General features: G+C 49.1%; 11 protein-coding genes across 11 annotated transcripts; 6 read left to right on the top strand and 5 right to left on the bottom strand.

The window, feature by feature from the left end:
* Positions 1-120: 120 nt before the first annotated feature.
* Aud_010258 (peroxisomal membrane protein PEX16) lies at positions 121-1,463 on the top strand (the record flags this gene model as incomplete). The annotated part of the gene is made up of 4 exons (XM_043295101.1): positions 121-274; positions 344-376; positions 443-1,280; positions 1,340-1,463. The coding sequence occupies 4 exons, from the start codon at positions 121-123 to the stop codon at positions 1,461-1,463; spliced, it is 1,149 nt and encodes a 382-aa protein (XP_043151036.1).
* A 363-nt stretch (positions 1,464-1,826) lies between these two features.
* On the bottom strand, positions 1,827-2,918 carry Aud_010259 (ribonuclease H2 catalytic subunit RNH201; the record flags this gene model as incomplete). Its single annotated transcript, XM_043295102.1, has 1 exon — positions 1,827-2,918. The coding sequence occupies one exon, from the start codon at positions 2,916-2,918 to the stop codon at positions 1,827-1,829; it is 1,092 nt and encodes a 363-aa protein (XP_043151037.1).
* Positions 2,919-3,354: 436 nt separating this feature from the next.
* Positions 3,355-5,567, top strand: Aud_010260 (Cupin domain protein; the record flags this gene model as incomplete). Its single annotated transcript, XM_043295103.1, has 5 exons — positions 3,355-3,419; positions 3,500-3,648; positions 3,709-4,929; positions 5,004-5,252; positions 5,344-5,567. 5 exons carry the CDS (start codon positions 3,355-3,357, stop codon positions 5,565-5,567), a joined length of 1,908 nt encoding a protein of 635 aa, XP_043151038.1.
* A 437-nt stretch (positions 5,568-6,004) lies between these two features.
* On the bottom strand, positions 6,005-7,234 carry Aud_010261 (tubulin-folding cofactor B; the record flags this gene model as incomplete). The annotated part of the gene is made up of 3 exons (XM_043295104.1): positions 6,005-6,339; positions 6,415-6,634; positions 6,962-7,234. The coding sequence occupies 3 exons, from the start codon at positions 7,232-7,234 to the stop codon at positions 6,005-6,007; spliced, it is 828 nt and encodes a 275-aa protein (XP_043151039.1).
* Positions 7,235-8,596: 1,362 nt separating this feature from the next.
* Aud_010262 (tRNA (carboxymethyluridine(34)-5-O)-methyltransferase) lies at positions 8,597-9,574 on the top strand (the record flags this gene model as incomplete). Its single annotated transcript, XM_043295105.1, has 3 exons — positions 8,597-8,719; positions 8,794-8,918; positions 9,091-9,574. 3 exons carry the CDS (start codon positions 8,597-8,599, stop codon positions 9,572-9,574), a joined length of 732 nt encoding a protein of 243 aa, XP_043151040.1.
* Positions 9,575-9,932: 358 nt separating this feature from the next.
* Aud_010263 (MYB DNA-binding domain protein) lies at positions 9,933-10,907 on the bottom strand (the record flags this gene model as incomplete). The annotated part of the gene is made up of 2 exons (XM_043295106.1): positions 9,933-10,335; positions 10,441-10,907. 2 exons carry the CDS (start codon positions 10,905-10,907, stop codon positions 9,933-9,935), a joined length of 870 nt encoding a protein of 289 aa, XP_043151041.1.
* A 7,996-nt stretch (positions 10,908-18,903) lies between these two features.
* On the top strand, positions 18,904-20,605 carry Aud_010264 (ubiquitin carboxyl-terminal hydrolase; the record flags this gene model as incomplete). The annotated part of the gene is made up of 3 exons (XM_043295107.1): positions 18,904-18,942; positions 19,001-19,401; positions 19,462-20,605. The coding sequence occupies 3 exons, from the start codon at positions 18,904-18,906 to the stop codon at positions 20,603-20,605; spliced, it is 1,584 nt and encodes a 527-aa protein (XP_043151042.1).
* Positions 20,606-20,926: 321 nt separating this feature from the next.
* Aud_010265 (uncharacterized protein) lies at positions 20,927-21,739 on the top strand (the record flags this gene model as incomplete). The annotated part of the gene is made up of 1 exon (XM_043295108.1): positions 20,927-21,739. The coding sequence occupies one exon, from the start codon at positions 20,927-20,929 to the stop codon at positions 21,737-21,739; it is 813 nt and encodes a 270-aa protein (XP_043151043.1).
* Positions 21,740-22,250: 511 nt separating this feature from the next.
* Positions 22,251-23,453, bottom strand: rpn8 (proteasome regulatory particle lid subunit RPN8; the record flags this gene model as incomplete). The annotated part of the gene is made up of 3 exons (XM_043295109.1): positions 22,251-22,847; positions 22,923-23,194; positions 23,270-23,453. The coding sequence occupies 3 exons, from the start codon at positions 23,451-23,453 to the stop codon at positions 22,251-22,253; spliced, it is 1,053 nt and encodes a 350-aa protein (XP_043151044.1).
* A 746-nt stretch (positions 23,454-24,199) lies between these two features.
* On the top strand, positions 24,200-25,185 carry adk1 (adenylate kinase ADK1; the record flags this gene model as incomplete). The annotated part of the gene is made up of 4 exons (XM_043295110.1): positions 24,200-24,359; positions 24,432-24,484; positions 24,551-24,705; positions 24,780-25,185. 4 exons carry the CDS (start codon positions 24,200-24,202, stop codon positions 25,183-25,185), a joined length of 774 nt encoding a protein of 257 aa, XP_043151045.1.
* A 355-nt stretch (positions 25,186-25,540) lies between these two features.
* Aud_010268 (Gfo/Idh/MocA family protein) lies at positions 25,541-26,937 on the bottom strand (the record flags this gene model as incomplete). Its single annotated transcript, XM_043295111.1, has 4 exons — positions 25,541-26,115; positions 26,186-26,716; positions 26,811-26,831; positions 26,904-26,937. 4 exons carry the CDS (start codon positions 26,935-26,937, stop codon positions 25,541-25,543), a joined length of 1,161 nt encoding a protein of 386 aa, XP_043151046.1.
* Between the last annotated feature and the right edge of the window lie 104 nt (positions 26,938-27,041).

Raw genomic sequence — 27,041 nt, forward strand, 5'->3', positions numbered from 1 at the left:
CGAGGCGACCGATGTCAGCCCAATGACTCGCTTTTCGCAGCCTCGAAACCTTCAATTGTTTCCGCAAAACGTGATATTCTTGTAGCTTGCTCGGCGTTTCCGGAGCTTTTTTCATCATCGATGGATTCAGACTGGAAGAGTCGTAGTCTGGTATCTGCAACATTGTTGCAGCCGTCGAAATGGCTTACGCTGTATGAAGACTTTGTGACGAAGAATGCTAGCTCTGTGGGTCAAGTCGAGTCTGCATTGAGATCTCTCACATATATTATTCCTGGTGAGGACTGCGCGGAAGCGCCCCCGAGCGCCTTCTCATCGACTGCGGATGGAAGCTAATCTGCTCTAGGGCGGTATCGAGACTCCGAGATATCATCAGAATGTGGTCTGTATACAATCGAAACATCTTAGCAGATATCCATATACTCACAAGTCTGTCCTCTTTGAGCAGTCCATTCTGGTGTTCAGCTCCTTTCGCTCTATCATGATAGCCTCGTCTCCCGGGTCGTTGCGAGACTTCCTTCAACAATTCCGCGGCCAGCACCAACGCCTCATTCTCGGTATACAAAATATTGGATATCTCATTCGGCTCTTTATCATCAGGTGGCTCTTACGCTTCAGATGGTACGATACACCGAATTACTCTGGGAGATGATCGCGCGGCGTCGAGGTGAAAAAGTACGCTGGCGCGTTGTTGTTCTCATCGAAATCATCAAAGCGACATGTCGCCTGCTTCTGCTGCGCCTCACAAATTCTAGGCCGCTGGTCAGCCCACCGTTACCTGAGCGCGAGGTAGATCCTAGGTCTACGGAGGAAGAAGAGAGTGATTGGAATGGGATGCAGACACCCGTCAGTGAGCGGTCCGCGGACTTGAGCTGGACTATGCCGCGTACTGGATTATCGCTTCCTTCTCTTCCTGATGCCAACGACATTTCCAACTTCCTCATATCCAAAGTCTTAACAGCCGACGACATCAAGCCGCCGAAGGCTCTTTTGCACCGTGTCAGTGGTCAGGGCCAGTTAGCAGAAGTGCTATACATCCTGCGGCCGGTCATCTATGCACTAGCGCTGCAAAGATGGCGGCGCGACAAGAGAAGCTGGAGGCCCTGGTTGATTGGCTTTGCTATGGAGTATGGTTGTCGTCAACTTGCCAAGTCTGATTTCCGCGAGCGGGTGGCAGGAGGCCTTCGGGGCCTCACAGGGCTTGAACGCGAGGAACTGAGAAAGCGAGGCTGGGCCATGGGCTGGTGGCTCATGCGCGGTGCATTCTATGAGAACATTACCAAGTATGCAATCCCTAGCCTTTGACTTGAGCTGAAGGGAACGACGAGCTGACTCTGATTAGGTCTTGGCTAAAGGGGTTGACGGGCAAGATGAAAGGTAAACCACTACTTGATCTGGTGGGGAGCGTCATCGAAGACTATGAATACTTATGGGAGAACTTCTATTTCTCTACTGCAACGCTGTGAAGTCTCACTCTTTCATTACGTATTCCTGTCTTTTACTCCGTTCTTGCCCTTCCTCAGATCGGTTTCCGATTGTGTCTTAAAGGCCATGCAGGTCCATGATTTACAAGATGAATGGCTGCTAGTGTAATCTTCTTGTTCACCTGAATCGCGATGATGATTCGGCGTTTTGGAAAGTCTCAGTTGATGTGTGATGTGTGCTTCACAAGGAGTTTTTCAAGGAGATACCCATGGGACATTTGTGGTCACTACTGGATTTTTTGTTCTTTGTGAATTGCCTTTACATGTTTAGAATCTGATTCAACCGGGGTATCATAACATTCACCATTCTTTCCTCCTGAAGCCAAAAGGATGGGCGGGTCCTTTTCAAAGCACCTCCATTGATCGGCGACCAAACCATTCCCGCAACTCATCCTGCTCAGTTCTCTTTGCAGTTCTTGCGGTGGTAAGCAGAAAGTCCTTGATCGGTGCAGTGCCCTCCTCTTCGACCGGCCAATCGACTCTAGTTCCACCCTTGAGTTCAAGCATTTCTTTTGCAGTTCCCCAGCTAAATCGGCACTCGTTGCCCCATCCAAAAACGGGGTCCATATGGTTTCTGAGCCAGCTGACGCACTTGGAATCTGAAGGATACCCGCTTCCCCAGCTGTCTGTGGTCACCCCCAGCGATGGCGCTTCAGATCGCTGAAGTCCGTAGACGGCCTCATGGCAGAACTCCAGTGCCACATCCCTCGTGACTTTGGCGACCACACTCGCAGCGCTTACGCAAGGGTATAGAGAGTCGGCTTTCTTCGCGACTGTAATCTTCAATGTAGGGAAAATGCGCTCCAGTTTCTGTTGATAGGTCGCTGGATTCCCGATTGTGTCAATGTAGACCTCTCTAATGTCTACTCTGCGCTCCTCCACAATGCCGCGTATTATTTCAACCGTGGCATCCATCGCCTGTGCGTTCAAATTATACGCACCAGATGCAGGCCGCATCATGCCTGCCGAGATATCCCGCGCAGATAAGACTTTGGTCGCCCACCCACACGAGGCATGGAGAGGATTTCCAGCAGTGCAGAGCAGGCGCATCAAGTTAGCGCGCACACCGGGAGTGAGAACTTTACTATCGTTGAAGCTATAGTCGCGAGCCAGGAGGGAGTGATGGAGAGTATGCGGAATATAAAAGGCACTGTATACCATGGGACCCAAAACTGGACCACGTCCCGCTTCGTCGACGCCCAGTACAAAATAACTTGATGACCGGGATGCGGATGGCGGGGAAGAATCCGCTGTGGTCGTGTGATGGTCGCCAGTGGCCTGCGAAGACCCTTCTGTACTTGCGGGAGGAAATGATGAATAGTAAGCGTAGGACTCTCCAGATAGCAGTCGAGCGGTATCTATACTGGGAGGGATGAAAGAGCCCGCGGAGGTAGATGCAGCCGGAGCATCGGCGACACTCAGGCCAGATTCTTCCATACTCGCAGCAGGTCCGAAGTCTAGAAGAAAGAAGAAGCTCAAGAAGAGGCAGATTTAGATTAATTCAGCAGCAAATGTTGGAAGACACTCACATGGTTGTATGGCCTGGCGGCTGCACTTTGGGAGTTTTGGACGCGTCAAGAACCGTTCCGGACTAGCGGCACTTCCGCGCGTTGTTCGCCGCCCATCATGAATTCCAATGCAATTCCCCTCCCAAGCAACCATCATCTTTACTCTTGCCCGACGATTGAATTCCCTTCTCTCAACATCCTATTAGTGCACGAGGCACAGGGTGTTCCCTACATGAGATACATCGTCCTCCTCGCAAAGCTTCACGGCACAGAGATTCTGGCATCGGACGCTGCTGGCCCCGTACATCGCTCCAATAATTCGGTGAAACTGTTTCCCGCACCACTACTCCTAAACTCCGCAAACGATGGCTCCTCGGGGGCCTGCGAAAACTCGCGACTATGACTATTCTAACGTCGGTAAAGCTGGGAGGTAAGTAATGCAGGGGCATGTCTCCTTAGGAATCCTCCGTCATTTCGGCAAGGGAACCCTGACCATGGCACGGGATGTAGACGAACGGGAGTTACCTTAAAAGAAGGCAAGCGCGACGAGCATGGAATGGAGGAGATTGATGGGATTTTCTCGTCTCCCGAAAAGTCACCTGAAGGAGCATATGGCAACAACACTACGATTGGATCAGATGGAATGTCCATGGATGAAGGTGTGTGATTCATTTCTTCTGATATGTCCACGACCATACTGATCTTCTGCCTGGTCACAGGCAATGGGCTTGGGCCCGCTGACTTCTTGAACGGAACGAACGGGGGGCGCGCATCCTTCCTCCCCCCCCCGGTTGCGCGATCTCCCTTGAAATCCGGCTTGAGTGGATCACCGCGGCGGACTCCCGGCTTGCGATCCTCTGCAAGCCCGCAACGTGACATTCTCTCTTCCAGTCCGTCAGATGGTAAGGGGCTGGGGAGTGCTAAGGGGGAAACACGGCGTGACGTATCCCCTCTTACCAACCGTTCCATCAACGCGCCCTCTCTAAACCATGTCAATGGCCTGCGGAATAATAAAGGAATCAACAAGACGGCAGAAACCACGGTCACAGTTGACTTCTCAGACAGTGACGCTAATAGTCAAATGAACGGAGACGAAAATGCGAATGCATTTGAGCAAATGCGAAACACTTACGACGACAGTTTCAACGCTGGCGACGACACTCTGGCGGAAGATCAACAGGATGAGTCTGAGCGCATTGATGGTGTCGGCGTGGAGATTTCCTCGTACACAGCTGCCGGTTCGCGCAAAACAGAGCGATCAAGAGTCGTCCCCAAGCCTAAGAAACGTGCACAATCTGAGAAAACTCGGGCCCAAGAAGTCACGCAGCAAAATGAGACGAGCGAGCAAGGAAATGTACAGAAACGAAAGCGCCCTGGGAGACCCCCAAAATCGCAAAGAAGGAACAGTGATGATGAGGATATCGTGGAACAACGACCTTCCAAGAAATCGAAGACTGCCAGTCAGACTGGACGGGGGGTGAAGAGCTCCGGAAATCCAGAATTAGACAAAGTTGTGGAAAATTATGTCAATCGTACGGGGCCCCTAAAGGGTCGAAGCCTATACATACTGAAGCGGGAAATACCCACTGATGGCAGCGCAACCCACACTCGATCGGGGCGAGTTTCTGTTAGACCGCTTGCCTACTGGAAAAATGAGAGGTGCGTTTATGGAGACGGCGAGGCCGCCGAAGGCCAGCGCTATCCGCTTTCGACTATCAAAGAGATCATCAGAACAGAGGAACTGGAACCGGAGAAGAGGAAAGTCAGTAAACGGCGGTCATCCAAGAAATCCAAATCGCGGAAGAGCCGAGACGATGATTCGGACAATGAAGACGACGATTACGTCGACCCGTGGGAGAAAGAAGGCGGCGTCTTGCATGGTTATGTTAGGAAATGGGATCCTGATACCCAAGCCGGTTCCATCGAAGAGGAGGTCCTCGGTAAGTACTTTTGAATGCTTGCCTTTTCCTCTGGTCGCCTGGCTGTTGAATACGCTGACCCAGGGTAATTGTAGATATTGCCTATGCTCCGTCCGGTATTGAGACGAGAGATGTCAAAGACTCCACCTTCCGCTTTGCTAAGCTGTTGAGCTCCCCGTTCATCGGCTCTGGGATCGTCGAACTGCCCCCAGGTGGTGTTAAGAAACCCAAGAACTCGAAGAAGATGCATATGGTCTTTTACGTGTGTCACGGACGGGTCCAGGTAGATATATCCGGCGTGCAATTCAGCGCCGGAAAGGGCTGCGTATTTCAGGTGCCAAGAGGTAAGGGAGTCTCTTCAGGACGCGCTCGCCTTGTGTCTAGCTCCTTTGAATTGTCATTGCGCATGCTGATTAGCGTTTTTCTGGGTTGCAGGCAATTATTACAGCTTTGCGAACACGCATGGGAAGGATGCTCGGCTCTTCTTTACGCAAGGCTGTGTTCCGGTGGAGAATGATCAGTCCAGCCCCGGGTCAGCTTCCAAGCCAGCTGTCACAACTGAGGACGAGTCAACAACTCAAAGGGGTCGCCCAAGCGGTACCGGTAAAGGCAGGCCGAAAGGCAAGCAAAAGGCAGGAAGTGGATCTAAAGCTTCATGATCCTTTTTCTTTCCCGACGGTTTCGGTCCCTCCTGTGGGACGGGACCGACTGCGAGCAAGTTCGCAGTGCACTTTCCTACTTGCTCCTTTTTTTCCAGTTGAAATGCTGCAGAAGCTTTCTTCCATATTGGGTGTTTGTATTCATTTCGTGGTTTTGGTCTTTTTCAGTGTAGCGATTCACCAGCATGGGGTACTGGAACGGCGGTGTTCGGGTTTATTCTGCGAGATTCTTCCCCCCTTTCCTTCTCAGTCCATCTCTTATTTGCCGGCGAATGAGCACAATGATTGCGAGCGGGAGCTTGGTATAACTGGATATATTGTCTTGAATAGAAACTTATTGTGCCAGATCGATGCTAGCTTTTCCATCCCCACTGTCTCTGTTTCTGTGATTCTCTTCCTGCTGGACTACTTGCTCGGCTGAGATAAGGAAAGCATTTTCATATTTCCTCCATTTCATCGTCCAGGTCATCAAACAGATCCAATGGGGGAAAGTCTCCCACTTCCACCTTCTCGGGTTTCACAAAGACGCCCGTATTGTTGGGACAAGTAAAATAGCGTCTGCCACCTACGCTACCGTCGTTCTTTCCAGTAGGCTCGTCGAGTTCGATTCCTACCCAGATAGGTTGGGGGCCAGAGTTGGAAGTTTCTTGGGATGTGACGTCCACACCAGTGAAAGGTATCGTAGGCACTGGCCCAACATAGCGTATTGTGCCTCGCCTAACGTGTGGGGGCGATGACGGAAGAATAATAGCACGTCGGGAGACGGCGATGCCTGCCATTCCTCGATCAGTACATGATCTGAATATTCTTCTTTATGGCTGGGTATCGCCATTTCTTCATGACTTACTCCGAACGCGAACATCCTCGCTATCTTTCTCTGCCTGCTTTTGCATCGACTCCTTCGGTGACAGAGCTTTTGGGTCGAATCTACCGAGTTTCTGGTTCTTTTTCCAGGCTAGAACCGAGTTTGGAAGCGACTCATACGTGGCTGAGGGGAGGACATATTTCTCCACAGAGGACAAATCGTTGAAATTAGGCCGTGCGGCTTGAGGGCGCGTATCGTGAACCTATGAAATGATGCGATCATTCAGCCAATATCAATAGAATGTGCTGGTCGGCTGCTTGCTCTGAGGAAATAGCTAGTCACCAGCTGACAGGCATCTAGACAGCCACTTGAGGCCGACCCCATGGTGTTGCGTTCATCTGAAGCTGGCTGGGATCCCGACCTGGAGGTGAGACAAACAAGTCAAGAAGCATTGAGTTATGGTCGTCAGCACCTGACAGACTGGCCATTCAAGATGAACTATGTATAACCGGGACCGTCCAAGTCCGAGCGTTTACATGGGACGAAATTGTTGGATTGGGAAAGAGGTAGATGGAAAGACGACGCATACCTCAATCTCACAGCCCTTCATGAGACCCCAGTTGCCGATGATACTGTCATCTCCATCTACCCACTGATCAGCACGTCCGGGTGCCTTCAGTAGTAGACGTTGGCTGCTCGTGGGGATGCCAGTCATCGTCTCCAGCTTAGATTTCAGCTGCAGGACAGTCCATGTCGGAGTGACACGACGCTCCGTCAGGAAGCGCGGTTCGGAACCAGTTGCCGTACTGGGCGTGGTGATGATGACGGAGACATCTGTCGGCGAGGGCTGGAATGCCATCATTAATGTGATTGGTGCAGATCGGCTATGAATGGAGGTCAGCCAATGTCTGAGTTCTATAAGCGTTCTACAATGAAGGAATCCAAATTGAAGTCATGGTATATGCCTATTTGTCACATGGTGGCAGGCGAATTGCAGGCAACGCGAACATATAAAGCCATGAGAATCATAAAGACTTGGAAGGAGAAAACTTCCTGATGCTCGAGCAAGAGACAAAGAGCGAGTTATTCTCGTAGAGTGCCAGAGATATGTCAAGATAATGAAAGGTATCGCTACACAGGAACCAAACAATAGGCTTCAGAGCGACCAAGGGCTTGATCCCCTACGTACCAGGTCTTCGTTGAGGGACAAGGCGAGGACAGGGACCGACAATGGGATTTCAAGTCACTCACAAACGTTTAATATATTTCACCAGGATTAGAGAATTCGCACTTCGACCATATCGAGCTGTGTCTGGTGTTTCGACTCCAAAATGGTGCACAGAAAGCACGTGGAGCCCAACTCGATTGTTCCATTTCTTGGCCACCTTAAGGCGTGAGTGTGTGCCTCAGGCTACAATGTGTATGGTGACCGTCGGGATTGACCCAGAACTATCAGATGAACTGTACGACCAGACTGAGTTATCTCGAGCTCTCGTAGATTTTAATGAGAAACTCTTAGATACATTAATCGATCAACCGTATACGTATTGACCACTTGAGGTTGGGGCTGATGACATGGGCCATACTCTCATACATCCTCGCTCAATGAATGACTTTACTAGCCAAGCCCTTCCAATCCATACGCCATGTACGAAGTAAGTCCATATCTACCTGATCTACGATGAACTAGCTACAGTTGAGCTTGTCCGAGACAGGAATATGAAATCTCCGGCCTCTGGTTATTCGAAAAGTTGTATATCATGGATGCAGTTGCATGGATTGATCTGCTTTAAGGCACTGGGGTCAAAGAAAGTGGGAAGGATTTAATTCTAGGACTTTGCACGCAACACTACAGACTACTACTATTAGTCCGCTACGCAAAAAGATAAGGTACGTAGCTACCATCAGTCTGACAGCAGCTGCTGATTCAGAAATTCTCCGAAAGGCGCATCAGCAGCAAGGCCAGCACACAACCTTATTCTTACCTTACTTGATGGGGGCCAGAAAATTACCGCTTGGTTTGAAATCTGAATTACCAGAACTGCGCGTCTTGGCGGCACAATCTGCAGATGCACCTCAATTAATGATACTCTATATTCTCTTACTATAACTGTGTGTACCCCTGCTGCAACGAGACAGGATACGAAAATCCTGCTCCCTTCCGATTTTGCATGTGAGGATTCTTAATTCGAACCTGTCGCAACAAGAGCAGAACCCAATTGAAATGGCATCGTCATCATTGCCCAATTCTGCAAGAAATCTGCCCGATGGAGAGGCCTATGAAGAGAAAAATGTACATGAAGTGTATCAACAGATAGCAGAACACTTCTCCTCGACCCGTTACAAGGTGTGTAGCATGCTCTACTTGTTACCGGTACATTCCTAAACTGATACTGAACGCGCTCCCTATCTGTCTAATAGCCATGGCCGATTGTGGAACGCTTCCTCAAAGGGTTGGCACCAGGGTCCATTGGTCTTGATGTGGGGTGCGGCAATGGCAAGTACTTGTCTGTAAATAAGGACGTCTTTATAGTCGCCTCGGATCGGTAGGTCTTTATCAGATGTTCTGCTACTTGCTACTTCATGAATGTGTTTGTAGAATGCTCTGGGCGATATTCGTTCCAAATCTTGTGTATATATTTGTTCATTCATTGTCACTTCCTTTCGCAATGTCTCGTCCTCTGGCGCATTCAACGATCAATAGCTAACGCCAGCCAGCTCCGAGAATCTCGCCCGGATCGCCGTCAAACACCAGCCCCATTCAGCTATCGTGGCGGACATCCTGAATCTGCCACATCCAGATTCATTATTCGATTTCGCCATCTCAATTGCTGTTGTACACCATCTGTCCACACCTGAAAGAAGAATTCAGGCTATCCACGAAATACTCCGCACTTTGAAACCTGCCTCTATTAAATCTTCCGGAGGCAGAGTCCTGCTGTATGTCTGGGCTTTGGAACAAAAGACCAGCCGCAGGGGTTGGGACAAAGGCGACAAACAGGACGTAATGGTTCCCTGGGTCTTGAAGTCCAAGCCTGCCAATGGTAGCCCTGACGATGAGCCGAAGACTTTCCACCGATATTATCACCTCTATGAGGCAACAGAACTGGAACGCGACATTGAGAGAGCAGGCGGTCGTGTTCTGGATTCAGGCTATGAAAAAGACAACTGGTGGGCGATTGCGACACGATCAGATGAGTAGAAGACAGTCGTGCTTGATCGATGTAACGTGGGACTTCGAGAACCAGCCTCGAAGCCTCTTCCTTGCATACCCCCCTTTTCTGTTCATGTAAATTGCATATAACGTCCACCATAAATGGTGGTGATGACAAAAGAGAATTCGTCGAGTTGAAAGCCTCCTGGAAACGCTCAGTAACAGAAAGCCAGGGGATCACGGAGATCATTTCTATGAGAACTCCCCTCACAAATAGTGAGGAACACCTTCAACCTGCGCTATGCATGTCATAACAACACGGAAATCAAAGCAAAGGGAAAGAAAATATCAGAAAAGGGAAAAAAAAAGGGGGGGGAAAGGAGACTTTCAGATCATTTCGATTCCGCTATGGCAGCGTTCGAGGTGGCAAACCATAGGGAGGTCCTAAATGGCCACTATGGCTGCCGCTCAAGTCCAGAGGACGACCAAATTGATAGGCATCTCGCGGTAAGGGAAACGGCGGGGCTGGCGCATACGCAGGGACACCGGCAGTAAGTTCTTCAACTGACGGAAGTTGGGGCGGAGGAATAGTACGTGATGCGGACCCTTTTCTTGGGCGAGATAACGATGTACTGGCCCTGCGAACCCTGGTCGCTGGCGGATCTATGGCTGAACTCGATAACGAAAATGGGACTACGCCAGCCCGGCGTGCCATTTCTTGCTCCCCTAGCTGCCAATGCATAGCCTCCGCGGCTCTCCATGGGATGGCCATCTCTTCTGCGACTTTCGACCACATCTCTGCCTTGAACCTTTACGTTGTCCTAGTCAGCAAATCAAGTTCCCATCTCATTGTTTTCTCCGAAATCAGATTTTCTCCGCCTGAGTAGACAGAGCCAGTCTCTTCAGAAACGCACCTCTCGTACAGTCTTGCAAGCTTGTTCTTCTTGTCCTCGTCCCACTCGCTTCGGCGTTCCAAATAATTCTGATAATGCAGACGGCAGCTGATAGCGCTTCGCCCCGGGAGCCGTTTACTGATGTCCTCCCACTTCATGCCACTACCCCGCAACTCTATAATGAGTGCATCTTCCTCGGGGGACCACTTCGATTGCTTCTTGGCCGGAGACTCTGCTGTATGGGCTGGCTGCAGGCGCTTGGCAGGGACGGATGCTGGGGCTTTTGCGGTAAGAGGCGGCGCGGTTGACAAAGGCGTGGAGGTTGCGACAGGCATCGCTGGGCCTATGGAAGCTGGAGGGAGGGTCCTCGAAGGGAACGCGGACGTAGTAGTCACCGAGGCGGCTTCCTCCTCATCTTGGGGCTTCAGAAGCAGTGAGATATCCACTTTGGCAGGAGGGTAGAAAGCCTGGTTTTGTAACGCAATCATATGCGCGACTCGCAATGGAGACTCAGCCTGTAATGGTTGTGGGCTATGAGCCAAAAGAATGCATATGCAATCGAGGAAAAGAATCCCTGATGACCTGGCTGACTGGCCAGATAAGGTTACCTTCGATGTGTTCGTCGATCGGTACACCCAGAAAGAGCAAAGAAGGAAAGATAGTCTAGGATGATATCAAAGTTGACTGACGAAGCAGAATTCCTCCCGAAACAAAGACAATTTGCGACAGACAATCAGTCTAGCAAGCTTTCTTACCCTGCTAGCTCCAAGGTTCTAGCAAAGATGGATAGATGGCACAGTTTAGCCGTGTGACGTTTGCAAGGTAAACTACCAAATAGCGCAAAGTTGACAAGACGGAGATAATGACAATATCACAACACTGGACGGAAAGGCGAAGATTTTGAGAAATGGAATATTGTGTAGTAGTAACCAAGTGAGACCTCCTAACAGATGAAAGAATGGACGTAAGAATGTGTCAATGGTAGAATGAGTCTTTATGTGACGATTCGAGTATAGTATCAGATGAGAGTCTTCACCGAATGAAGAGGGTCTGGGAAGGATAGTATAAGAGTAGAAGACAGTCGAAGTTATCGCATAAGATAATGCCAACGAGAAGATAAGAAGGGAAATACGGGATCACGAGGGAGAAAGCAGAAGAAGAGGAATAAAAGACAAAAAGGTCAAAAGAAAAGGAGGGAGATGCGAAAGGAAGGATGAAACAACTTGAGATGCATAGGAAGAGATCATCATCGTTGACAGCTGATCCAGCAGTTGGGAGACAGCAAATTAGAGGCTTTGCAAGCTATAGTAGTAATTTAACTAAGGTAGCTACTACTACTTACTACCTTCCTACGACACAGGAGTACAAGGTAGGTAGACCTATGAGCCTATGACCCTACCAGTAACAGATTACGAGACTACCTACCTTAGCACGGAGGCGATTAACAGGTTTCAGTGGTGAGGTGGGTTCGAGCAGGCCCCGTTGTTGTTCGTCTACCTAAGTTTGATGATGATTTTAATAATAATAATGATTTTTATTTTATTATTTTACCGTTAGTGTAAGATTGTTATTATTTCTTGGTGTTTGTTACCTATGTTTACCAACGGTGGTAAGATTATATGTATACCTAATTACGGCGCAACATGGGGTCTATTCAGGTACCTAGGTTATAGGTCCTGTACCTTCACTTCCTATACCAACACTCAGATCCATGCTAGCACTGTAGAAGGGTTTCTGTTCCGTATCCTCCAGGAGTGCCTTTCATTTTGAGGAGCAATTCGTGGACATGGATGTGGTAGGTAGAAGGGTTCATTGCTAATTTCTCTGATTATTCTAATATTTTTATTATTACTTGGTACCCAGTCTCTTAACACTAACAGTACTCCCGACTCTTCTAACGGGTTCCCCACCCAGGGTACTAGATACTTTAATCAAAGCCTTCTCTGGCGGTCAAACCTCTCAGAACGTTCGAGCCCGTGTGTTTGGTTTGGAAGACTGGGTTTAAACATTTGATGGATGTTTAGCATGTTCGCAAAGACAGAAAGTGATTACAGCAGCCATCAGTCAGCTTGAGAATGAAACGATCAAGTTATCTTCCGTCTGCATGGGACGGGACTATCGACGACGCTTTGAAGGGCTAAGCATCTCTGTGCTCCGTCGATTCGAGCACGTCATTGACCTTTATTTCTTGATAATCCCACCTTGAGACGCTTTCCGCACATATGAAGACTCGATTGGAGATCTGACGATGAGATTATTCATGACAAAGATAAAACGAGGGGAAATAAGAGGGGCACTAGAGGACCATAGGCGACCTAAGTAAAAGAGAAGCGAGTCTAAGCCCTTTCTGTCCTTAGACTTGAACTACATACCAGGAACCCCAGTATGCGAACCAGAACGTTAGTGATTACCCTTTAATTTTTTGAATAAAATTCCTACCTATTAAATTATCTGTTCTTTTCCCCTCTTTTTATCTTATCCAGTATCTTCCCTTTATGTCTCTATCTTGCTTTATTTCCTACCTGACAAACCTCATCGTCCTGCTTTTGCCCCAAAAAAATCTTTCTACTTCGAGTCTTGAATAATTGGCTGATTGACTATGGTGGTAGTACTGACAATCGTGCATCTGTGACGGACGGGCTGTTTATGTTCAATGATGAGTCTTGCAGATACGGATAGTCAAATAAAGTCAACAGACTGAGGGCAAAGGGTACAACTAATCCAATGTGGAAATTAATGTATGATAACATGGAGAGATCTTGAGCATTAACTGCTTTTGCTGACAGGCAACAATATTGAGAACATTGTATATTTTTGCCAGCGTCAGGCCGATACCGTTTCGAAGGTAGACGATCAAGTTCACATCTCAACGGCTTTCTGATTATTTCTAAGTTTCTAACTTCTGGTAAGCCGGACCCGAGCCCCTGCGATGGATCTCCATTCTCCAAGCACTTAGCCTAACGGCGGAGACGAACACCCTTTCCTTTATAGGCAAGTATCGACCAAGCAGCTGAAAACATAGAATTGTTCTGGCCAGCGGCCACGCAATAATGATAATATTTGTGCCTACTGACTGCCTAGGACTAGAATGGATTGTACATCGTCATTGATTTGTCCGATTCGTAAGGTTAATTCTACCTAGTCACCGCTCCGCTGTTCTTCTTATTACGAGTCGCCTACTTGCCGTGACTTTAGCTCCGTAAGGGGCCCGCGGACACCTCGACATGTACTCTAGTATGTATTGACGTATCATTTATCACTTGTTGTGTGTACACATGGCTACCAATTGTCTCCCGAACCAGCTGGTCGTACATGACCTGGGTTCCTGTTTCTCCTTGAACCAAATACTTGAATCTTCAGGGATAGGTTCTAGACTCACTCTTGACCTTTAAAATAGTATTTAGTATGTTAAGGTAGGGGGTACTCCGTACTTCATTACAATAGCCCTCCAATCATGCCTCTGAAGAGCATTCTTGGTTCGTTTCAAGTCATCTACAATCAGATCCAATTGCTTCTTTAACAGGTGTACCCCTCCTTGGTGGATGAGCCCTACTAGTAGCACCTATCTACATAAGACTTGTTCGCGATCTGATGATTCTGATGATCTACTGCGAAATTAGGGCTTGTTGATCTGTCGGACCAGAACCACAATCATGTAGCAAGACGCGATTCTAGATGCTATCTAAATTCGCCAGCGGACCGACATTATCATCACTATTATTACCCCCACAGCCAGAACCCGCGCTGCTCCCTATAATGGATCCTGAGGCGGATGGCGACACTGCTGAAGTAACTGTGATACTGGGTGTAAGACTATTAGCGCACATTCAACTTTATATTACAGAGCATGGAAAGTTCCACAGCTCTTTGAACTTGTGCAAAGCACAGGAAAGGGCCGTCAGAATTACAGTCGTACTGATTGCTGAACTTTCGTTTGAGAGTTATCACTCCTCTCGTCGAACGACAGGGCCGAGGGTCAAGGGGCTACCCGTCATCTGCAAGATTACCTAGGGACCAGTGGGGCCAACCGTGGCTTGTTTAATTTACTGTTCCGACTAAGGTGGTGGATGCCACACAATATCAAGCCAGCCAATCAACCTTTTCCAATCCTCCGGGTTGGTCCCTTCATGTCCTCAAGTAAACAGGTATTAATTGCATTGTTATACAGTGGCAGGAGGGATGCGGCTGGTCTACTCTCGGAGTGTGAGGCTTGAATGGGAGCCAAGTTGCCAAGCCTCAGAAATAGACCCGAGGTCGATAGTTATCTATCACGGGCTCCAGTCGACAATGGTCCTGACTGAGACGATGTATTGCATTCGGTCGTTGTCCGTCCGGCTGAGTTGACGAGTACTACTACCTAGCCCAGACACGTACGGTTAATGACAGTCAAGCCCCCTCAAGCTGGACAGAAAAAGATCAGGTCAACAAAGCTGGTTTTATCGATTACTGTTGCTCAGCCATATCTTAAGATCTATCAGAAATTACACGACACAGCTCGATTTGGGTCAGAACAATCAAGTGGCGGTGGGCCGCAACTTGCCAGTCTACTTACCCATGTTCAGCCGGTCGAGAACAGGTGTTTACCTACCTCACTAAGTGCAAAATTTATGCTCCTTCTGCGAAGAGATCTAACCATGATGGTGGAAGACTGAAGAATATTACTGAACCTGTGTCAAACTGTGCCTCTCTGGTCTCTGCACTCGCAGATCCCGAGTGCGACACGAACCTCAATGAAATTCGTTGGATATAAAAGCGTTGATCCTGCTCGACCCGCCCAACTTTCCATCCAAAGGCCAGGTAAGTCCGGGGCTGCACTAAGACTGATCATCTACATTCACAAGGAAATGTGTATTGCGTAGTTAAGATGTGAGATCAAAAGTGTGCCGTTATTCAATCATAGAATTAGTGACGGTGACGTGTGTGGCAGGATATTGGCGTTAATAATCTAGGATAAATGACCCTTGTGAAATGAGAGCCATAATGTACTCATTTTCTATTAGCCAGTAGCGTTGGGCTGGAGCACGTTCTACGGTCAGGAGAGGAAACTTTCAGTAACTGGATTGATCATTGAAATGGATAGTGATGCTCAAATCTTAATGAATAGCTGAGACTGTTTTGGACCTGACACGTTAACCTGTACTTTATGGATACCTGTACCTACTTACCTAAGGTTACTGTTGAGTCTCAAACGGTCGAGAAAGACAACCGGAGGCAACCAGCACCATTCGCTGAACGGGTGGGGGCACCTCAACGCCCAGTCCAGACTAAGGTAGGCTACAAGCTACCTATCTATTCCTGATAAGTATGCAGTACGCAATGATCGTCACAAAGAAAATGTCCGACAGGCTCAGGCGCTTTCCCCCACTCTGCGCCACGGTTTGAGGCAAGGTAATTTAAAATTGAATTTGTCCGTGACATCAAGCAGATGCACCTATTCATTTCCCTTCATTTAGCTACCGAGGGATCAGGTAAAAGAACTTAGGTAATCGTCTTATGTGTCTCGTTTGCCGATTCAATTTATGCACGACAAATATCTTATGACGAATCTGAAGGACAATTCCAGCGACCTAGGCAAGTCAGCGGATGTGCTGACTGTTTATCTGTGGTCCAGTGGAGCATTGAGGCTAAAAATAAGCGATGAAAGCGCTTTAAAACGCAAATAGTCAAGAATTACTCATCATACTCTGTATCCCACAACAGGATCAACCATGAATCTTCGGCAGTGATTATGTACTATTACATAGTAATGATCTGGGCAGCAAAACAAGTCATCCAGTGGTAAAGCCCAAAGTGTGGCCCTTGGTGGCTGTGGGAGAAGACCGTGGAATAGTCAATATTTCTCGTACCGTACGCCATAATAATATTCGAATGACAACAATCAAGTTATCAACCGTTTGGTGGTCAAACGCCTCGAGTGGATCTGGGATTGGCTTCTGGTTTGCTGTGGTGGAGTCGGTAGTGCTGAATACAGTGGGTTTGTGGTGGCCGTGGCTGGGCGATGCTTTGTGCCAGGAAAAGAACCCAGCTGTCACCTTCCAAAGATAGATTAAATTGAGGATAGACATCCATGGTCGAAGTCACCAACTAGAAGTCTTTTTGCGGAGCTCAGTCTCTCTATGTAGTGCTTTGTATGTCCATGATAGCAACGCAGTCAACTGCTGTATTTCGCTGACTACCAGGCATGAAATTGTGAGGAGCCCAGTTTTACTCTTAATAAGAGTTACTTACCTAGTTCTGTTATTACGCTGTAGATCAATATCTGTCCTCTGTTCTCTTAATGGTCTGTCAATTGATCTCTGAGGACCGTTCATCATGTTTGTTCGACATTATTACCCTGACATCAGAGCTCAGTCATACTTTAAGCTAAGTTTGCATCAATGCAAAGACATTGAATTTAGGAATGTCCATCGACAACTGTGCTGTGGCAGCTGTAGATAGTGACTGAGCTTGCGCTTCTGCCCAGCAATTCATCTACACGACATGTTCCACTCGACGAGTTGAACAGTCATATGGTTGTACTGCTAATTCAGCGTTCCAGAGACTGAATACCAACAGGACTAGACCATCCCAGTCAAGGCGATCAGATGCCAGCGGCGAGCCACAGTGAGTGTAGGACGGTTGGGCATAAGCACTGACTGTTTGGCGTTTACTGACGAGGGGTCTAGGCTGGTATCTGGATCGTAGTTGGCTCCATATCTGACAAGCTGAAACCTGAATCTCAGAGATGTGGGGAAGCACACGAAATTACTCGATTATGAGTTTGTGGCCCAGACTCATGGCTGAGGGTCAACACGGCATTGCCGCTCCAGTGCGAACCAAGTAATAGTACTGACCTGGCCATGCTATGGACGTGGCGAACAAGCGGGACAAAGACTTTGGGCCGTAGTAAGAACCGGTTCATGAGCTCTGGACTCCGCAAAAGATAATGTCCTGGGTCTGGTTCAAGAAATTATCGGGTATGGATAAGCATATAGGAATCAAAGGCACTGGTTGACCCACTGATGTGGCTTCACCAACTGTGTCACTGCTTTAGTAGAAAATGTTCATCATACTGACTTGAAGTTTGAGAGGGCTATGACACAGTATGGAATGATGGATGCAGTTGGCAGCCGTCCCAATGGATATCCAGCGATTCACAGGCACAGTTTGGACCGAATGGGCCACAATACTCCACCATAGTCGTACCTTAACCATGATGCTAACAATGCAAATAGAAGGAATCATCAAAAGCATGCAAATATATCAACTGTATCAGGATAATGTGGGAACGCTGATGCGTCTTTTCCTTACAACAGGCCCCATATTATATGATTCTACTGTTTCATTTGCACACGACTTCCCGTGTCTGTAATATGATTGCTTCAGATTTGGCAATGTCGCTCGGAGCCGGAATTGTCATGAAATCTAGACTTCAGACGGCCAGGATATTCGTTGGGTACTCTGGCCAGAACGTGCTCTAGATCTTTGTTTGGTTGATGTATCTCAATGGCCAAAGAGCGCTCAGTAGGCAGGATGTGTTTCGATAGCATAATAGAGCGCCCAACGAGATACCTAGCCGAATACTCAGTGCCACTCATGCCGCACTCAGTAGACTCCTCTCTAGATGTGCAAACAGGCATGTCTGATTAAAGATAGAGATGATGCTTACCTCGAAGGGAAACTATGTCATGAATATCTATTTTGTGATTTTTGCCCTAGATCCTGCAAATTGTCATTGTTGACTGACATATCTGAAATCTTTTATCATACTTTCCTCTGTTGCTCTGAGTCTTCCATAAACTGAATAATAACAGATACATGAAAGAGAAGGGTGGCCTTGTAATTTAACAAAAGAATGAAAGCAGTGTGAAAGAGAACGGTCCCTTGTTTCAGACTCAGTCTCTAAGAAATGTCATGAATGCTACTTTTATTTGAGACAAATGCTATGATCAGTTATTCATTGTTTGCATCATCTGAAGCGCAATCTCTACCACAGTCCTAAGGCATCATCTCAAAGAAACCAGGCCTATGCCTTACAATGCTGAACCTTGGGAGACATTCTCTGATATACCTCCTGGCATAAATTGACAAAGACATATTTGAAAGCAAGCCAATCATCTGACAACGCTGATCTCATTTCGGATACCTTCTCTCATTGTACCTTGGCAAGGCTACAACGAAACAGCATCCCAGGTCCTATTTTCAGCGTCATTCAACATGCTTTTGATACACATTAATGACAAAGGGCAGACCACGGAGCAAAGCAAGCAGTCAAGTAGCAATGGCTATCACGACAGGCATAAATCTACCGGATTATTTCCTGTTGAGAATGACATCCAAGATCCGAGTCTGACTGCCCTGGATTGATACGGTCATATTACTGCAACAAAGTGGAACGTACTTGTCTCATCAGGTTCATCATATATACCTTGTCTCCTATCCAGGACGGCCTATTCTGCACCTGCAGCAGCAAGCATATATTGCCCTTCGGACTGGTGTGCGCAAATGGCGAATCAGCCCACGCCCCCTTCAGGCTCTCTTCCTGTAAGACCTTCTCTAACGTACATGATCTTACGGAGAACTGATTTAAAGCAACTCCCAGCAGCAAAGCGCCGTATCCGCGGCCTGGAATCTTGTCTCCCTGAAGCCAAGCTTGCCCACAAGAGGCTTTGACAACAATAAGGGACAGAACCTCTGCTACCGGAATGCAGCTCTCACGCTGTTTCTCCACACTCCACAGTTTCTAAGCTGGTGCGACAGATATTTAGGGCAAAGCACGAGTAATTCAGTGCCAGACGTGGTTCGCAAATTGTATGACATGATCATTGCCTACTGGCAATGTCGCAACGGACATGAGCAGGCCACGGAGACCTTGTGGACAGAACTTCAGAGTCCAAAGTACGGCCACTTGCGCTGGCAAACAACCCTGGGCCAGCAGCATGACACACTTGAATTGCTGGAAAAAATCATCTCGCTCCTCGAGAATCACACAAGCCAACCCTAGTAAGTCGCGCACTTTCCGTATTCCATAGAACATAATAATCATGAAGCTGACAAATAAAGCAATGGCGACCTCATGGATTTGATGACCGTCGCACTGAGCCAGTGCCGCGTTTGCAAGACATGCAAGCAGAAAGACTCAGCGCCTGGGGATAGGGTAAGGTACATCAATGCAGATCTCCCAGGTTCAAAAAAAGCTGCTTCCATAGAGGAGGCCATCATTAGTGGGATGAAGTCGGAGACTCTTTTGGATTGCAAGACATGCGCCACTAAACAAATCGCTCATGAGATTCAGAGTCAGATACTATTTCCTTCAGAAATTCTTGTCGTTCAGGTCAATCGATACAAAGAGTCGGGGAAACTGAAAGACGAAATCGAAGTTCAGGGAGAGTTAGTCATTCCAGATTCTCTTCTAGATGACAGTGTTAAGGGACAAGGCAAGATCGGTTACGAGCTCTATGCTGTCATCTTTCATATCGGCCATGACAGTAAAAGCGGACACTATACTGCGGCCGTCAAGGGTCCCTCTGGTCAATGGGTGATGACCAACGACAAACGCGTGACATTTACCCAGACACTGGAAAAGAGCATGAGCTCGCCAGACGGTGGAAAGGAGAATGCTTACATACTTGCGTATCGGCGACTGGAATCCCAGAGCAATTCAGCTGACTCCAATACAGGTACATCGGCCGCTGTCACGTCCCCCAGCACCAAAGGATCATGCACTGGTCAGAGCTCGGCCCCTTCAGGCCATTCCAATGGCGGCTCCTCAAATGCATCAGGCTCGGAAAAAGGGCCTGTCAAGGGTTGTGTACAAATGAGAGGGACCATTGAGCTGGAAGGGAGACCCATCCAATGGACGATCAACCAGCGGCTGGTCCTGGACCCAGGTAAGGGTGCACTTGTGGCACTGGGGCGCAGAGAAAGAACGCAGCGTGCTACTCTGCAGCTGACGCTCACTTCAGAAGAAACCGGTGAGATCCTCGAGGGACAAGTGACCATGTCGCTCAAACCACGAGTAGTGCAGAAGCCGAAGAGAGCGCCTTCAAAGACCGCAGACACCAAAGATTGCAAGGCTGGTACCAAGACAGTAACGGACACAGTGTTTGGGAAAGCAGCCAAGCCGAGGGGTGTCACAAAGAAACCCTCGAGTCCGCCAAAAGGAGCCCGTCAATCGGCGAGGCTGCGCAGTAAAGCCAAAAAATGAAGAGTGCAAAGCCACATCGACTGGGTATTATATGCAGAGTAAGTATACGTGGGTGGGAGCTGATGCTGACATTTTCGCCTCTGCACTGATTGCGGTCCTTTTGTTCCTTGTGTAACTGATATCCCGCATGTGTTTATGTATAATAGACATTGCTTATTTATAACTTGTTGAATTCTTTCAAAGGGAAATTTAGTGCCTGTAAAAAAGCGAGAAAGTCACAAATTGTTCTTATGGTAAGTGGGGACTTAATCGATGATGCCCGAGCTTTTTCATCGTCTATCTAGACAAGCTGAAAACATCCCATCAAGCATACGTACTTCCATGGAGTCAGCGCTGGAAGATGACCACAGAAGCCTACCTTCAGCTACCCAGTTCATTGACCGACTGATTTCACGACTTGCATCATGTAGACCCGAGGCCCAGGATCCCAACGATGGGATGGACCATCCCATCGAACGTCCTCAACGACACACTTCCACAAGCCAGTCACCTTTCTCTTCGCTCCCCGAGGCTCAGTTATCTCAAGTCAAGTCAGTTATGCTGACTTTGCACTGTTTCTTCCCAAATGAACTTCTCCTGGCCCTAGATATTTTGGACCGGGGACTGGTCAGACGATTCATGCGGGATGACCACGTCGGGCAAGCACCTGCATGCTCACAGCCTGAAGAAACCGACACCAGCGCCACAGAAAGGCCGCAAGAAGCCATGTTCTATGTTATATCCACGTCTGCGGCTGCTCCGACCTCTCCATCTCGGGTTCCCCGGACACGCGTAGAGCAAAAGGGCTACGAAGTCCGCCTGCACGCCTGGAACTGCACTTGTCCCACCTTTACGCTCAATGCCTTCCGCGATCCGGGACCGGCCTACTCATCTCAGTTTGATGGAGAAGCCGAAGACGAAACCCTGGCTGAACAGTCTACCGTCGGCGACGACCCGACTTGCCGCTATGTTTTTGGCGGCTCGTTGACCCGTGGACCCAGCCGACTGGCTCCCCCTGTCTGTAAACATCTCCTCGCGTGCTTGCTGATAGTGCGCTGTCCTGAAGTCTTCAGTAGCAACAGCCGTGGTCAAGCTGGTCCTGTCTTTCTAACTTGCGAGGAATTGGCGGCGTGGTATGCTGGTTGGGGTGGATGATCTTCGCAACCACGCAGACATTGATCAACAGATATAGCTATGCCTCTGTCCTTGGAAGGCCCTAGGTACCATGATACGAGAGCCTACACCCTCCCTAAAAGGTATTCAGACTATCATTTCAGCAAAATCTTTCAGCTGTGTGCCTGCCCGTTTGCCGGGAAATGGGCATTTATTCTGCCACAAATGTCAGGCACGTCAGGGGAGCCTTAACCTTTGAAACATTTGACGGCGACGCAACTATGGACAAGGCGCTTTCAATGCGCAGTATCATGGATACTTCCAAAAAGAATCTAAGGGGGGAGTTTCACATACGAAATTTCGGGCTTGTCTACAGTCCAGCATCCGATGGCGTTTTATATCGCGAAGGAATGAATATTTCCAAAACTGCTCGAGCTGGCTTGGTGCGTGCTCGGGACACGATTGATTCTCAGATTATCGTAATATACACTTCCATGCATAAACTGAATTGTTTTAATTCTCATGCCAGTTGTGCCATTGTTGAATGACACTTCTAGCTCTTCTTCTTGGACTTCTCCTGATCCTCCTTTTGCTCGCCGCTCATGCCATTCGCCGTCTTCGCACCATCCTTGTCACCTTTGGCAGCGTTTGCTTCTTGCTCCTTCTTCGATTCGTTCTCTTCTTGTTGTTGCCGGTTCTGGATCTTGTTCTCAATCAAATCGTGGAAGGCGGTGATAGCACGAATCAGGCTGCTGATGTAGATGGCCATCAATTGATCGTTGGTCTTAATGCTCATTGCCCGTGCTAGTTCACTGTTCTCCATCTGTGGCTCCGATCCACTCAGACGTGACGTCGTTGCTGGAGTAGATAGGTTGGGAAGAAGATTGAACACATCCTGAAGATTGCCAAGAATAGCGTGATTGACCGGCAGCTCGTGATCAAGGACCTTCTGGAGATATTGGCCGATATCACGCAGGCGCAAGTGCAAACCCTGCAGCGACTGAAGCTGCGATGTTATGCGTGTTGAAAGGGTTCCAACGGCAACGTCCCTGATGTCTCGAAGCAGGTGTTCAACACCGATTTCCTCAGCCTCCTCGGCCTCGATCACGGAAGGGGTATGGACAAATGTTCTGGACGTTGTTGTGCCATCCTACGTAGAGCGAGCGAACCGGTTAGTTGAATATGATTGAAGAGCTCACAAGGGCATCGCACGGGATCAACCTACGTCCTTGATCTCGTCAACAGCAAAATAGGCATCTGTGGGAACGCCGACTTCCTTTGGTTGGACGTCAACAATGACCAGTAAGGGGTTCGGTGTGTATCGTTTGAAGAGTTCGTTGATTTCAAGATCAGAGGCTCGTAATTTGGGACCCGAGTGATACCATCCGACAAGCTTCTCACGGGCGTTGATCTTCTTGAACATGTCTCTCATTGACTCAACAAAGTTATGATCTAAGAACCAAACGGAGGGATCCTTCTCATCTTCCTCAAATGGAACTAAAAGATAGAGACATCAGTACCGCCCTCCATCTACCAAGGAACATAACTGAGCTGATTTGGGGGACGACGCACCTGCAAAGCTGTTGGATACTCGAACGGTCTGGCCCGAATTCTCTCCGAGGAGCACACCAACAACACGCTTCCGAGTTCCCTTGGCTGACCGTCCATAATGATCTGCGACTGAAAGAAGGACTAAGGGAGCTACCGTGACGGTGCGCGTGACGAGGGAGAGTGTGTCCGCCGTGGTGGCAGGCATGGTGGATCGAGATAAGACGAGAACGGAGGCAGAATGGAGGGTACTGGAAGGCCCTGAATTGACCGCAGACGCTGATTCCGATTGCACGGAAGAGGGGAAATAATTGTGGGAGCGACGGAGACAGAGAGAAGCCAATTAGTGGTTTGATAACGAGGATGGGGATCAGGATGAGAATGAGAATGAGGAGGATTATGATGATGACGGAGCGAGAGATCGAGCTGCTGTTGTTCTGCCCTGGAGCTCCTCCGCTGCTGAGCCACGCGAGCTTTGGTAGTCTTTGTGGCTTGTGCTAGGCTACCCTGGGCACCAGCCACTTTAGGGCCTTATTGCCTGAGGCCACTGGTCGGCACTTGTGCACCTTCAATCATTCAGCATATACTAATAATTATGGACGTAGAAAGCCTCGTTTAAAGGAATTGAAAGTCACGACGACTGATTACACGTGCCCATATATTATCCCGATTCAGTCGCTACTCGTAGGTGCTGGAGCGTTGTACTTGACCAGTGAACCCCGAACCTCGGGCGCGCGGGAGAATGCTCCGGTTCAGATCTCTTTTCCTCCAAGAATTAGTTCTCCGATCCTCCCTTCCTTTCCGTTTCCCCGTCACTGAGCACTATTCTCTGCCAGGCACCTTGATTCCTTTCCCCTCCCTCTCCTTTCCCTTCTTCCCTTTCCTGTTTCTGTTCCTCTCCGGAGAGCTTTTCGATAGCGTCATACTTCGATTCTCTCGCCGTCAGTAATCGCAATGGCTCCCATCACAGAAGAGGTCGTCCACGGTCTTAAGGACATGATCGAGAAGCTTGAGACTCGTGTGCAGGAGTTGGAGGGCCGTCTCGGCGGTGAATCCAAGCCCAAGTCTATCGCGGAGCAGATGCGCATTGTCCTTATGGGACCTCCCGGTGCTGGTATGAATTGTCCGGTTCTCTACAAGGGTCGCCATTTGCGATAATGGCTTCATGGTTCTGATGGGGTTTTAGGCAAGGGTACTCAGGCGCCTCGGCTTAAGGAGAAGTACTGCGTGTGCCACCTGGTACGTTATTGAATTGCAAGTAATTGAGGAAAGTGCGCGTCTGACATATCGTGTCCAACCTCAAAGGCTACCGGTGATATGCTGCGGTCCCAGGTCGCCAAGAAGACTGAGCTCGGAAAGGAGGCCAAGAAGATCATGGACCAAGGTGGTCTTGTCAGCGATGAGATTATGGTCAACATGATTAAGAACGAGCTTGACACCAACACCGAGTGCAAGAATGGGTTCGTACACACGTGCCTTATTCAGGTTCTTTCAAGTTGAAGATGGAAAATGACTGACCGTCCAATGTTTCCAGATTCATTCTGGATGGCTTCCCTCGTACCGTTGCTCAGGCCGAGCGTCTGGATGACATGCTTGAAGCTCGTAGGCAGAAGCTCCAGCATGCTATTGAGCTGCAGATCGACGATGCCCTCCTGGTCGCCAGAATTACTGGACGTCTTGTCCACCCTGCCTCTGGACGGTCGTACCACAAGATCTTCAACCCTCCCAAGAACGATATGAAGGATGATGTCACTGGCGAGCCTCTGATTCAACGTTCCGATGACAACGCCGAGACGCTGAAGAAGCGTCTTTCAACTTACCACGCCCAGACAGCCCCTGTCGTCGAATACTACAAGAAGACCGGCATCTGGCGAGGCATTGACGCCAGCCAGGAGCCTGGCCAGGTGTGGAAGAGTTTGCTCGGTGTTTTCCAGAAGTAAATGTAGAAAGTCTTCTGGAAGGTACCGTATGGGTCCACGAGCGTGCATCATACATCCCCCGTAACATCCCCTGCCGGCAAGGGGAGGTGGCATGTGCGAAGGAACGTTCTGAGATGATTCCATGTAATCTGCAAGATTCTCTTGGTGGACTACAGAGGAGGGCATTTGGAGAGTCCTTTTGGCGTCCGTACATAAAGATACCTTCAGTGGAATTAGAGCGCTATGTATAGTATCTTTTGTTTGGCGACCAAAATTCACTATGTTCAGCCGGATACCCAGGTAAGAGGCCAGCCATGTAAAAGTGACTACTCGATCTACGGCCACAGAGCCAAGTATATATACATTTCTGCAAACCTTAGAGCTGGGTAGGGTAAACGGTGGACTCGATCTTCTCCGGATAGGTCAATCCACCCTGGCGTCTAATCTCGTCCATAACCTCCATGATGACAATGCTCTCTTCAAGAGGCAGCCCATCGCTCTCGAGCTTTCCATCGCGCAAGCACCGCGCCACCTCGTCGGCCTCCCAGTACATACCCTTCCCATCCGCCGGGAACGGGCACTGCACCTCCTTGATCTCGCCAAGTCCCTTTTTGGGGATTAGACGGTACCGCTCGGGCCGGAAGGCAGGCCCAAAGACCTGAATCTCGCCCTTGGTCCCTTGGATGCGGATCGAGGGACCAGCGGCGCCCTGCTCGTCTGGATCGGTCGCGACCCGCAGATGGGTCATGGCGACTGCCTGCGATTGACCGGGCTGGGCATTGTTAGTTGGGGTGGTCGTTGGGAACGTGAGAAGGATGGTGGTGGCCTCGTCGGCACCCGTCAGGTGGTAGAGAGACATGTGCGCGGAGATGGCCGAAGGAGCTTTGCGCTGCTCCCGTGGAAGAGTGTGGTACATGGTCTGGAAGACCCAGGTCAAGGAGTAGATGCCCACTGCAGCGAGACGATCATTAGGACCATGCCAAATGGCTCAGGGAGTCGGTCAAAGGAAGAGGCAACTTACGATCCAGCAAGCAGCCACCAGCGAGATCCTTGTTCACCATCCGATGCTGAGTGCCCCATCGCTCCTCGACGTTATCCCCGAAGCTGTTGTCGGCAACCACCCGGAGAACTTCGCCGATGGCTCCCTGCTTGATGAGGTCTCGGACCTGCACGCTGAGAGGGAAGTACCGGGTCCACACGGCCTCCATCAGGAAAAGGTTCTTCTTCTTCGCCGTCTCGCATAGGATCTTCGCCTGCGCCGCATTGACGGTGAAAGCCTTCTCACAGAGAACATTCTTGCCTGCTTCCAGTGCAAGCATCACATTCTGGAAATGGTGCGAGTGGGGCGTCGCGACATACACCACGTCCACGTTAGCATCGGCCACGAGCTCTTCGTACGAGCCGTACGCAGTACAGGGCGCCGGGATGCCCGTATCAGCAATGAACTTCTGCGCCCGGTCCTTGGCTGAAGAGGAGGCAACGGCAACGACGGTGTGAGAGACGTCAGATGCGTCTCGCAGATTGGGGTCGCGCAGAAGGTCTCTTACAAAGACTAAGCGTCAAGTAATTGCATTAGCTGTTATGCTTGTCTCGATTGATCATCGCTTAATTTGCGGCTTGTTCAGAGGGAAATCATGGCGACCTACTATCTGCAATCCAGCCGGTGGCTATGTTTTATTTGAAGTCTTGTCAGCTTAGAATGCCTCTGTGGTGCGTACAAGGGTGGATGGAAAACATACCCATAATACCCCACCGGATATTGTACGGAGCCATGGTGACGTCGGAGGATGGACAAAAGGCAGTCGAACTATACAGCAGAGAAGGATGGCGTCAAACGGAGACAGAGAACTTGGGAGCAGGACTTGTATTTATAAGAA

Source organism: Aspergillus udagawae (assembly GCF_001078395.1).
Source record: "Aspergillus udagawae IFM 46973 DNA, scaffold_9, whole genome shotgun sequence".
Classification (NCBI taxonomy): Eukaryota; Fungi; Ascomycota; class Eurotiomycetes; order Eurotiales; family Aspergillaceae; genus Aspergillus; species Aspergillus udagawae.